We start from the raw sequence: 13,227 nt of genomic DNA on the forward strand, positions 1-13,227 counted from the left end.
TCAACACGCTGTCCTGGCCACAAAATAGTAAGCAAATTCTCCTGACTGCAAAACGCTCAATACAGTCTACTTTTAAAATACTAAAGAAAAAAAGATGTTGATGCTGGATAGTAAACAATGCCAGAAAAGCCTTTGTGCCAACAAACTTCCAGAAGTAATCAAGGCACTATCATTTAATGTAAAAATTCAAAATCCTTTATTGTTTTACGGATTATGCATGGCAAAAACCACAGACGTGTTGCGGCTGCAACAGCCTTCATCAGGGTGATAAAGACTATCGGTGGAGAAACATTTACATTTAAGTCATTTAGCAGACGCTCTTATCCAGAGCGACTTACAAATTGGTGCATTCACCTTATAATATCCAGTGGAACAACCACTTTACAATAGTGCATCTAAATCTTTGAAACAGGTGTATATAACAGGTGTATATGCCAACTCTCACAGGAAGTGACTCAATTCATTACCATATGTAATAGAATTGGGAAAAAACACATTCAAGATACAGAGATACAGAAAACAAAAAAAGATTGAACAAAAAATAAACCACATATCTCTTACAGGAAGGAAGAATAACTTCCCATGTGGTAACTGCAATCACTGCCATCATATCGTAAAAACAAATACCAAGTGCAATCGTTTGTCAACTGCAACACTACCTACTGTATATGGTGTACAGGCTGGAGTGCCCATGTGGGTTCTTTTCCATAGGACGTACTAAGAGAAGTCTCAAGGACAGGGTGTCTGAACATGCTTATGCTATTAGAACTGCTAACGATAAGTTTCCGATGGCTAAACATTACAGACATGCTGGCCATGGCAGCCCAAACTCTCTGATAGCAATGGCCATCTCAAACAGCTCCTACAACTTGAAACGTTCTGGATCTTTAAATTAAGTCAACTGTATTGCAGGGTCTAAATTAGGAAATGTTTTATTTACCCTTCCTGTAAGATATATGTGATTTACTTTCTGTTCTAATTTTTTTGTTCTCCATTCTTATTTAAGTTTGGTAACATGAACTCATGTGTACACAGTATGTATTTTTCTTTTATGATTTAGCATTTATTTTGAGGTGTTGTATTCTCGTTATGCAATGTTTGTTTTGTTTATCTCTGTATCTTTAATGTGTTTTTTCCCAAAAAGTTTTTTTTGCCTTTACATTTTAAATGTAGGCCGTCATTGTAAATAAGAATTTGTTCTTTGTTCTTAACTGACTTGCCTAGTTAAATAAAGATTAAATAATATATATATATGGTAATGAATTGAACCACTTCCTGTAAAAGTTGGGATATACACCTGCTTGTTCAACAATATTCTTTGTCACCCGGATGAAGGCTGTTGTAGCCGCAACGCAGTGGTTTTTTATTCTCGCCAAACATAAGCCTTAAAACAACAAAGGCTTTTAAAAATGTTTTACACTAAAGGAGATCATTGATTAACTATAAACCAAAGAAGTGCTCCTCTTCTGTGCCTCTACTTTTAAAATAGTTTAGTATGGGCTAAAAAGGGTAATCATTTTCAGATTCCAAAATAATACCAAGTCACTACTTTCAATTATTGATTGTTTTTTGGGAAGGCAGAAAAACTAAATGTTTAACGCTCTTAGAAACTAAACCGAACAACATTATTGTTCACCATTTGGTTCATGATGTACATTGCACAACTGTATACATTTGATTTAATAGTTTATTGATAAGGAACACAAAAATAATTACACCTGTACATTCCTGTTAATTTGCATTGTACAGACTACCAGATACACAGTACTATATGTTTTGTAATTATACATGTTTTTAATTAATCTAAAAGAAACCAAAGAGTAATCGTTAGGTGATTTCTTGTGTACCTACAATCTGACAATGTTCTTTCTAAATATCAGGGAAATAGCACACTGTAAAATAAAGTATCCACACACCATTCAAGGGTGGCTATATGTTATACATTTTAAAACATATTTTTAATGTGAAATATCATTGTAGAAATCATGGTTTTCAATTAATTTTAGCATCCAATTCAAGAAAACTGGTCCCTCAGGTGGTGGCTGAGAAGACACCCCACCCTTGTTTCATGAATGCCACACACAGTTCTCATCATATGATATATCATATATTTTCCTGTCAGATTTAACACATCATGTGGACACCTTGGCTCTGTGAAACACTCTAAATATCCTCTGTTTAATCTCTTTAGTCTGTAAACCATATATTATGGGGTTGAGACAAGTAGGGACCACACTACCCAGAACACTGCTCACTTTGCGCAGGTCTGCAAAGGCTGGGAAGCGGTGGAGGACGATAATGGTAAACCCACATCCCAGCACGATGAGGTAGACCAGTAAGTGTGTGCTGCAGGTCGTCAGGGCCTTGCTGTTTAAAGAGCTGTTTTTACTGCTCAGACATACAATGGCGATCTTGAGATAGGTGAGACTGATGCTGCCTATGGACGAGACAAACAGCACAACAGTAAAGATTAAGCCATATATGTTATTTATGAACACGTTCTCACAGGAGAGCTTGAATAAGGAGGCGTTGTCGCAGTACGGGTTAAATATGTTAGACCTGCAGCGTGACAGGCGGATGGTGAGGCCCAGCAGAATCCCCACTAAGACTATGGCCACCCCCCAGGCAGACATAGACAACCTGATAACCATTTTGTTTGTCATGATGGTAGCATACCGCAGGGGGTTGCAGATGGCCACATACCTGTCAAAGGCCATGATCATGAGAACGGTGTGTGATGTCGTAGCATAAACATGAGTATAGAAAGCCTGAATGACACACTCCATGTAAGTGATATAACGCTCAGGAGCTGCGGTCAAAATGTCCCATAACAGACGAGGTATCATCGCTGTAGCACCGACTATGTCATTAAGAGGCAGGTTGCAGAAGAGGATGTACATGGGCTGGTGCAGGCTCCTCTCCATGGAGATCAATACTATGAGTCCGATGTTGGTCACCATTGTGAAGATGTAGATAATGAGGAAGAGGCTGAAGGCAGGGTACGAGGACTGTTGTGTGACCTTTAACCCCTCCAGGAGGAGAACGTGGTTAGGGTACGTGTGGTTCTCCATTCGTCAGTCAGGGGGTAGCTCAGAATCTAGAGAAAATAATTTGAAAAGATTAGTTGTACAACTTGGGGAATCAGTTTCAAAACACAAACTGTAAAAGCATCTAATGTTTTTGTGGTAGCAGTAGCAGATAAACAGTTTTCTTAATGGGCAGACTGTGGGGCAGCTGCCCTGCCAGTTCATTTGGAAAACAGCTGAGGTATGGAGCTTTTTCGGGGTTAGCTTCTATCCAGCTCCAGCTGGTAGCTGTATAGCTATCATCAGTCAGACGAGATGTAGCTAGCTTGCAAAGAAAGCTATACATTGTTATGGAAGGTTTACATGACACAAGTGATCTCAGCTATTTAGCTAAATAGCTATGTTCTGCAAACAGCTGACCTAAGTAAGTTAATGTCCTTACTTGATAGCCAGATAACTAAACATTACCCAAATAAGATTGTATGTACGGACATTTCATACATCAAAACATATTAAATTATATATATGAATCACTCGATTCCACACTAGATAGCAAAATAATAACTGTCCTTGACATGAAGAGTTGAAGTTAAGCACTAACATAAGCAAGTAGGTCTCCTACAGCTTTCTTCAGTGTCTTCAGTGTTCCAAGTTGATTCCTGTGTTCTATCCCACCTCTCCAGACTTACTACAGAAACAACATCACAGCCTTTTATTTACAACAAAACCCACAATGTGATGACGAATATGTCAGTCAAGATGTAAACATGTACGTCATGACTCCATTGACACAAATTGCCAGTAGAAGCTAATGAGGAAAGTAACAAACATGGCTTGTGGGATGTTGTCCACTTGGGCTTTGCAAATTTACAAAATATTACAAGGTCATTTGTCTTCAAGAGATTAAAGGGGAAGTTCAGTAGTTTACAACTTGATGTTAGATGGTTCGTCACCCTGACCAGAAGGAACTGTAATCCATGGTTTAGTTTTCTTTAAACAGCCACAAATGTCAGCTAGCTTTAGCCACCACCATCTAACAATCAATCAAAGTAATAGGGGCATGTGTGAATTATTTTTATTTTTTAAGGTCCATTATGTAGCTTTGTGAGTGACCTCACCAAATTCACATAGAACTGTGAGTTATAGATCAGTCATTCTTATTGAAAGCAAGTCTGATAAGTGGTAGATCCGTTCTATGCCCCAGCAAACAGGGGACGTCTAAGGATATTAGGCAACGTTCCCTTTAGGTCCCTTTAAAGATTTTCTGAAACGTTCTGAAAATGTTTTAGGAACATTAAGACATCATGTTAACTTCAGGATCATAAGAAGACATTCAGTACAGGTCCCCGTTTGGTCAAGGTATAATTTTATAATAAGGTATTTTGATGTCCATTAGGGAACCTTATGAAAAGGTTCCTCTTTGGTTCTGATAGGACGTTATCCATGGGACATTCAATAACCACAAGCGGAAATTTCATGGTGGTCAAAGGGGACATCGCATGATGGTCCAATGGGAACATTCAGGACCTTTTTAGGACATTCTCTCACAAAATGTCCTTGGGGATGTCACTGGAACAAACCAAGAACTAGATAAAAACCTCCAGCTAATCATGACACAATGTTCCGAGAATGTCCTAAAAACGTCCTTGGGGATGTTGCTGGAACAAACCGTAAACTAGAAAAGAACTCAAGGAGACCATGACACAATGTTCTGAGAACCTCCTAAGGATGTCACTGGAACAAACCGGGAACTAGAAAAAACCTCCAGGGGACCATGGCACAATGTACTGACCACTTTAGGAAACCATTTCGTGAAGTTCCCGGGGACGTCCTAACGTCAAATTTAGGTTTGCAGGGGTGGTATTTCTATGCTTCTCCTTCTTAAGTCTCGCTTTTGTCTCTTCTTACTTTTGTTTTTTTCACCAGCAAGTATTGGGTACAGCCTATTTTTTGATACTATGTTGAAATTGTTTCATACATAATGGCCCTGTGATTTGACATATTGCACTCTACACAGTGTTGCTTTTTGTACTGATGTACAGTACCAGTCAAAAGTTTGGACGCACCTGCTCATTCCAGGGTTTTCTTTATTTTTACTATTTTCTACATTGTATAATAATAGTGAAGACATCAAAACTATGAAATAACACATATGTAATCATGTACTAACCCAAAAAGGGTTAAACAAATCAAAATATACACTGCTCAAAAAAATAAAGGGAAAACTTAAACAACACATCCTAGATCTGAATGAAAGAAATAATCGTATTAAATACTTTTTTCTTTACATAGTTGAATGTGCTGACAACAAAATCATACAAAAATAATCAATGGAAATCCAATTTATCAACCCACGGAGGTCTGGATTTGGAGTCACACTCAAAATTAAAGTGGAAAACCACACTACAGGCTGATCCAACTTTGATGTAATGTCCTTAAAACAAGTCAAAATGAGGCTCAGTAGTGTGTGTGGCCTCCACGTGCCTGTATGACCTCCCTACAACGCCTGGGCATGCTCCTGATGAGGTGGCGGATGGTCTCCTGTGGGATCTCCTCCCAGACCTGGACTAAAGCATCCGCCAACTCCTGGACAGTCTGTGGTGCAACGTAGCGTTGGTGGATGGAGCGAGACATGATGTCCCAGATGTGCTCAATTGGATTCAGGTCTGGGGAAGGGGCGGGCCAGTCCATAGTATCAATGCCTTCCTCTTGCAGGAACTGCTGACACACTCCAGCCACATGAGGTCTAGCATTGTCTTGCATTAGGAGGAACCCAGGGCCAACCGCACCAGCATATGGTCTCACAAGGGGTCTGAGGATCTCATCTCGGTACCTAATGGCAGTCAGGCTACCTCTGGCGAGCACATGGAGGGCTGTGCGGCCCCCCAAAGAAATGCCACCCCACACCATGACTGACCTACTGCCAAACCGGTCATGCTGGAGGATGTTGCAGGCAGCAGAACATTCTCCACAGCGTCTCCAGACTCTGTCACGTCTGTCACGTGCTCAGTGTGATCCTGCTTTCATCTGTGAAGAGCACAGGGCGCCAGTGGCAAATTTGCCAATCTTGGTGTTGTCTGGCAAATGCCAAACGACCTGCACGGTGTTGGGCTGTAAACACAACCCCCACCTGTGGACGTCGGGCCCTCATGCCACCCTCATGGAGTCTGTTTCTGACCATTTCAGCAGACACATGCACATTTGTGGCCTGATGGAGGTCATTTTGCAGGGCTCTGGCAGTGCTCCTCCTGCTCCTCCTTGCACAAAGGCGGAGGTAGCGATCTTGCTGCTGGGTTGTTGCCCTCCTACGGACTCCTCCATGTCTCCTGATGTACTGGCCTGTCTCCTGCTCTGGACACTACGCTGACAGACACAGCAAACCTTCTTGCCACAGCTCGCATTGATGTGCCATCCTGGATGAGCTGCACTATCTGAGCCACTTGTGTGGGTTGTAGACTCCGTCTCATGCTACCACTAGAGTGAAAGCACCGCCAGCATTCAAAAGTGACCAAAACATCAGCCAGGAAGTATAGGAACTGAGAAGTGGTCTATGGTCACCACCTGCAGAACCACTCCTTTATTGGGGGTGTCTTGCTTATTGCCTATAATTTCCACCTGTTGTCTATTCCATTTGCACAACAGCATGTGAAATGTATTGTCAATCAGTGTTGCTTCTTAAGTGGACAGTTCGATTTCACAGAAGTGTGATTGACTTGGAGTTACATTGTGTTGTTTTTGTGTTCCCTTTATTTTTTTGAGCAGTATATTTTATATTTGACATTCTTTAACCTGTTATGGCTAGGGGGCAGTATTTTCACGGCTGGATAAAAAACGTACCCGATTTAATCTGGTTACTACTCCTGCCCAGTAACTAGAATATGCATATAATTATTGGCTTTGGATAGAAAACACTCCAAAGTTTCTGTTTGAATGGTGTCTGTGAGTATAACAGAACTCAAATGGCAGGCAAAAACCTGAGAGATTCCTTTACAGGAAGTGGCCTGTCTGACCATTTCTTGAACTTCTTTGCCATCTCTATCTTTTACAAAGGATCTCTGCTCTAACGTGACACTTCCTACGTCTTCCATGGGCGCTCAGAGCCCGGGAAAAAACTGAATTTCGTCATCCCAGCCCCAGGCTGAAACACATTATCGCCTTTCTCAAGTGGCCGATCAAGGGACTGTGGGCTTAGGCGCGTGCCCTGGCCGCCCCCGTCTTTGTGATTTTTCCTCTGTTTGCCGAAAAGGAGATTCCCGGTCGGAATATTGTCGCTTTTTTACGAGATAAATTGCGTAAAAATTGATTTTAAACAGCGGTTGACATGCTTCGAAGTACGGTAATGGCATATTTAGATTTTTTTTGTCACGAATTGCGCCATGCGCGCGACCCTGATTTACCATTTCGGATAGTGTCTGGGACGCACGAACAAAACGCCACTATTCGGATATAACGATGGATTATTTTGGACCAAACCAACATTTGTTATTGAAGTAGCAGTCCTGGGAGTGCATTCTGACGAAGACAACAAAAGGTAATCAAACTTTTATAATAGTAAATCTGATATTGGTGAGTGCTAAACTTGCCGGGTGTCTAAATAGCTAGCCCGTGATGGCTGGGCTATGTACTTAGAATATTGCAAAATGTGCTTTCACCAAAAAGCTATTTTAAAATCGGACATATCGAGTGCATAGAGGAGTTCTGTATCTATAATTCTTAAAATAATTGTTATGCTTTTTGTGAACGTTTATCGTGAGTAATTTAGTAAATTGTTAGCAAATTCCCCGGAAGTTTTTGCTAATGCTAATGTAAAAAGCTGTTTTTTGATATAAATATGAACTTCATTGAACAAAACATGCATGTATTGTATAACATAATGTCCTAGGTGTGTCATCTGATGAAGATCATCAAAGGTTAGTGCTGCATTTAGCTGTCTTCTGGGTTTTTGTGACATTATATGCTAGCTTGAAAAATGGGTGTCTGATTATTTCTGGCTTGGTACTCTGCTGACATAATCTAATGTTTTGCTTTCGCTGTAAAGCCTTTTTGAAATCGGACAGTGTGGTTAGATTAACGAGAGTCTTGTCTTTAAAATGGTGTAAAATAGTCATATGTTTGAAAAATTGAAGTTTTTGTATTTTTGAGGAATTTGTAATTCGAGCCACGCCTATCATTGGATATTGGAGCAGGTGTTCCGCTAGCGGAACGTCTAGATGTAAGAGGTTAAAGTAGCCACCCTTTGCCTTGATGACAGCTTGCACATGCTTAGCATTCTCTCAACCAGCTTCATGAGGTAGTCACCTGGAATGCATTTCAATTAACAGGCGTGCCTTGTTAAAAGTACATTTTTGGAGCCAATCGGTTGTGTTGGGACAAGGTAGGGGTGGTATACAGAAGATAACCCTTTTTGGTAAAAGACCAAGACCATGTTATGGCAAGAACAGATCAAATAAGCAAAGAGAAACGACAGTCCATCATTACTTTAAGACATGAAGGTCAGTCAATCCGGAACATTTCAAGAACTTTGAAAGTTTCCTCAAGTGCAGTCGCAAAAACCATCAAGCGCTATGATGAAACTGGCTCTCATGAGGACCGCCACAGGAAAGGAAGACCCAGAGTTACCTCTGCTGCAGAGGATACGTTCATTAGTTACAAGCCTCAGAAATTGCAGCCCAAATAAATGCTTCACAGAGTTCAAGTAACAGACACATCTCAAGAGCAACTGTTCAGAGGAGACTGTGTGAATCAAGCCTTCATGGTCAAATTGCTGCAAAGAAACCACTACTAAAGGACACCAATTAGAAGAAGAGACTTGCTTGGGCCAAGAAACACGAGCAACGGACATTTGACCGGTGGAAATCTGTCCTTTTGGTCTGATGAGTCCAAATTTGAGATTTTTGGTTCCAACTGCCATGTCTTTGTGAGAGGCAGAGTAGGTGAATGGATGATCTCTGCATGTGTGGTTGAAGCATGGAGGAGGAGGTGTGATGGTGTGGGTGTGCTTTGCTGGTGACACTGTCAGTGATTTATTTAGAATTTAAGGCACACTTTTAACCAGCATGGCTACCACAGCATTCTGCAGCGATACACAATCCCATCTGGTTTGGGCTTAGTGGGACTTTCATTTGTTTTTCAACAGGGCAATGAACCAACACATCTCCAGGCTGTGTAAGGGCTATTTGACCAAGAAGGAGAGTGATGGAGTGTTGCATCAGATGACCTGGCCTCCATAATCACTGACACACTGTGTACCGACACACACATGCAACATGGCGCCAACAGAGATGGTCACCTTGATTCACGTTCTTAGGAAATTATTGTTGTGTCTTTGGCTATGCCGGATTAAGTGATATGACATGCTATTCTATAAGATAATTTCTCTGTCATTAAAATTACTTGATTAAGCTAATCATGTAAATGTAATTAGCTAGAAAGTCGGGGAACCATGAAAGAATGTTTATAGAGCTGTTATCTTCCGAATAAACTCTTAATAAAGACCTGGTAATCTTTTACCTCAATAGCAGTCAATATTTAATCGTTACCTTATTTAGTCTCATCTGAAAGTTGTAAATTCTTGGTTATCTTCACAAACCCTGGCTAACAAGTTGAATCAGCAATACAAAATTTGGTTTAATTATTTATTTACTAAAAACCTAAATAATCACACAGAATTACATCTACACAGAATGGATCATACATTGATTACAAATTATGTCATAAAGGAAAACGTCCCTAGCGGACGGAGCAGATATGACGGTTGGTTACACAAAGAAAGGGGGTTGGGTTTTGAATGAAAGAGCGGGAAGACTGAGGAACAAAAAGATTTTGTGTCTCTATCGGGCCGTAGGCAGCTACTCTATCGTAAATACAGAATCTCATGCATTCTAAATAACCTCCCATTTGGAAAAGAAAAATGCAAAAAATATTTACTCTGAGCTGCGCTTTGATTGGTTGGTCGTAGATGTAAGGGAACACCCCCCTGAAATGGACAAAACAACATGGCAACATATTGGCACCGCACGAATCATACACCCTAATGCCAATACCACCCAATTTGGTCCACATTTATCCAAATCATATTGCAAATTTCATATTGAAAATGCCAAGTGTAACACCCCAAAAAAGTCAACACCCAAGGGTCAAATTTTGATAAAATGAACAAAAAAATGGAAAACTTATCACCCCCTTAAAAAAGTGCTTTCTGGACCGTTAAAAAAATTATATATATTAGATTTTTATATCAATTACACATGTATAAGAGCTGTATGAACATACTTTTGACATATTTTATTGACATAATTTTTTGGGTTGTTTTTGCTTGTGCATAAGGCATATGTTTTGTGCATTTGGAATATGATTTCATAGGAAGTCAAAAGTGAAATTTTTTTGCCAAATGCCATTAGAAATGTCCAAATGAAATGTCCAATTCTTTTTTTGTCAATTATGAAAGTATTGAATGTGCCAAATCACAGCAAATATCCAATAGATGGCGAACGCTCTCCACAGTGAATTTTCTTATTGCAAATGTAACAATATATTTTTTTGTCAATTATACATGTATGAAAGTATTGAATGTGCCAAATCAGGATGTTTGTCCGTTTGCCATATACAATCATAGGAAGTCGGTTTCCAAACCCAAAAGTCAGTGAACCATGTCCAAATGGCATTTATACTGCCCAAATGATATATAGCCCTATGTTAACCTCTCTGGGCTAGGCGGGATGAAATCGTCCCACCTACGCAACAGCCAGTGTAATCCAGTGGCGCGATTTTCAAATACCTTAGAAATGCTATTACTTCAATTTCTCAAACATATGACTATTTTACAGCATTTTAAAGACAAGACTCTCGTTAATCTAACCACACTGTCCGATTTCAAAAAGGCTTTACAACGAAAGCAAAACATGTCAGCAGAGTACCCAGCCAGAAATAATCAGACACCCATTTTTCAAGCTAGCATATAATGTCACAAAAACCCAGAAGACAGCTAAATGCAGCACTAACCTTTGATGATCTTCATCAGATGACACACCTAGGACATTATGTTATACAATACATGCATGTTTTGTTCAATCAAGTTCATATTTATATCAAAAACCAGCTTTTTACATTAGCATGTGACGTTCAGAACTAGCATACCCCCCACAGACCTCCGGTGAATTTACTAAATTACTCACGATAAACGTTCACAAAAAACATAACAATTATTTAAAGAATTATAGATACAGAACTCCTTTGTGCAATCGAGGTGTCCGATTTTAAAATAGCTTTTCGGTGAAAGCACATTTTCAATATTCTCAGTAGATAGCCCAGCCATCACGGCCAGCCATTTAGACACCGACCAAGTTTAGCCCTGACCAAACTCCGATTTACTATTACAAAAGTTTGATTACCTTTGTTGTCTTCGTCAGAATGCACTCCCAGGACTGCTACTTCAATAACAAATGTTGGTTTGGTCCAAAATAATCCATCGTTATATCCAAATAGCGGCGTTTTGTTCGTGCGTTCCAAGACACTATCCGAAGTGTAAATAAGGGTCACGAGCATGGCGCAATTCGTGACAAAAAAATTCTAAATATTCCATTACCGTACTTCGAAGCATGTCAATCGCTGTTTAAAATCAATTTTTATGCCATTTTTCTCATAAAAAAGTGATAATATTCCGACCGGGAATCTGCGTTTAGGTAAACTGAGGAAAGAAAACAAAGCATTCGGTCGACGCGGGCACGCGCCTGAGTCTCACAGTACTGTAACCAGCCACTACCCAAACGCGCTACTTTTTTTCAGCCAGAGCCTGCAAAGCCACGATTCAGCTTTTTGCCGCCTTCTGAGAGCCCATTGGAGCCTTAGGAAGTGTCACGTAATAGCAGAGATCCTTTGTTTTGGATAGAGATGACAAAGAAGGCCAAGAAATGGTCAGACAGGGTACTTCCTGTACAGAATCTTCTCAGGTTTTGACCTGCCATTTGAGTTCTGTTATACTCACAGACACCATTCAAACAGTTTTAGAAACGTTGGAGTGTTTTCTATCCAAAGCCAATAATTATATGCATATTCTAGTTACTGGGCAGGAGTAGTAACCAGATTAAATCGGGTACGTTTTTTATCCAGCCGTGTCAATACTGCCCCCTAGCCCTAACAGGTTAAGCCATGAATCAACCTAGATGGTCTATTTGTCATGTATGATGAGGGAGAAGTGGGACTCTGTTGTTTTTTAACGATTTTCTGAAAAATGTCCAAAATGATCATTACCATCACGAATTTGACATGCTCAAAAATACTGCAGAAATGCAAAATTGACTGGCCCGATGAACTCAGGATGGCCGGGCAGTGACTGCGGTTCCTCTCCATCGCTCGTTGTGGGGTTTTCATCATGTCCATTTAGTGATGTTTTTCACTATTTTTCACTAAGTCAGCGTCCATCAGTCAATTAGATGTCATTCTGACACCAAACTGATACCATCTGACACCAAATCCACTTTTTACAACTCGTTTAGAAGCCAACTATCACATATATCAGAGCAGGCCCATAATTCACAGCGCCTTCAGTTTTAACCATAAAAAAACATAAAACACATAGTTACGTTCTAGCTGCGGGTCCAGCTCTGACATTATGTGTAGGCCTATGTGAGGCAACCCCGAATCCCAAGTTTCGGCTTGATAGGTCATTCGGTGTCCGAGCAACGGCTTTAATTGGTGCTGAAAATCCACTTTTTCAGGGCATTGATACGGAGTCCTTGAATGACCTATCGGACAGAAACGTTGGGGTCCGTCTCTATGGGCCGAGGCAGTTTCAATGCACCGAGTCTTGCGACTCTGGGTCATTTCTAAATGTCGCCATTTTCATGATGGTCAAAATTAATTGAACATATTGCAAATGTACAAGGCTGTTTCTCGGTCTGAGAACCTTCTAGAGCCACATAACTCACCGTGCACTATCGACTTCAGCTCTAGAACAGGTTTCTAAAGTTTCAGAGCTCTAGGTCTGACGGTTCTTGAATCGTTTGAATGAAGGTAACTATTACAGGCACTGTAAGCCTCTAAGCCCCACACTATGTCACTATGTCCTAGCTGTGTGTGTGTGTGTTAGTTTTTGCAAATCTGATGGGATAAATGACTGATTTACAGTTCATGAGGGTTACCTAGTCACACATATGAAGTTTTGGAAATATGTGACTTTTTTAACCCTTCAAAACAGCAACTG

At 40.3% G+C, this 13,227-nt stretch overlaps 1 protein-coding gene across 2 annotated transcripts in view; it reads right to left on the reverse strand.

Moving 5' to 3' along the window:
- Positions 1-206: 206 nt before the first annotated feature.
- Positions 207-13,227, reverse strand: part of LOC106567905 (olfactory receptor 8G17) — a 54,998-nt gene continuing 41,977 nt past the window's right edge. Inside the window, exons 2-3 of one of the 2 annotated variants that reach the window (XM_082960377.1) lie at positions 3,628-3,714; positions 207-3,097 (exon numbers count right to left, since the gene is read on the reverse strand). In XM_082960377.1, the coding sequence (XP_082816503.1) occupies positions 2,133-3,071 (939 nt within the window). In that variant the 5' untranslated portion in view covers positions 3,072-3,097; positions 3,628-3,714 and the 3' untranslated portion in view covers positions 207-2,132. The remainder of the gene's footprint in view (positions 3,098-3,627; positions 3,715-13,227) is intronic. The other variant, XM_082960378.1, reaches the window with a different exon arrangement.

This window comes from Salmo salar, chromosome 13 (assembly GCF_965601325.2).
Source record: "Salmo salar chromosome 13, fSalSal1, whole genome shotgun sequence".
Classification (NCBI taxonomy): domain Eukaryota; kingdom Metazoa; phylum Chordata; class Actinopteri; order Salmoniformes; family Salmonidae; genus Salmo; species Salmo salar.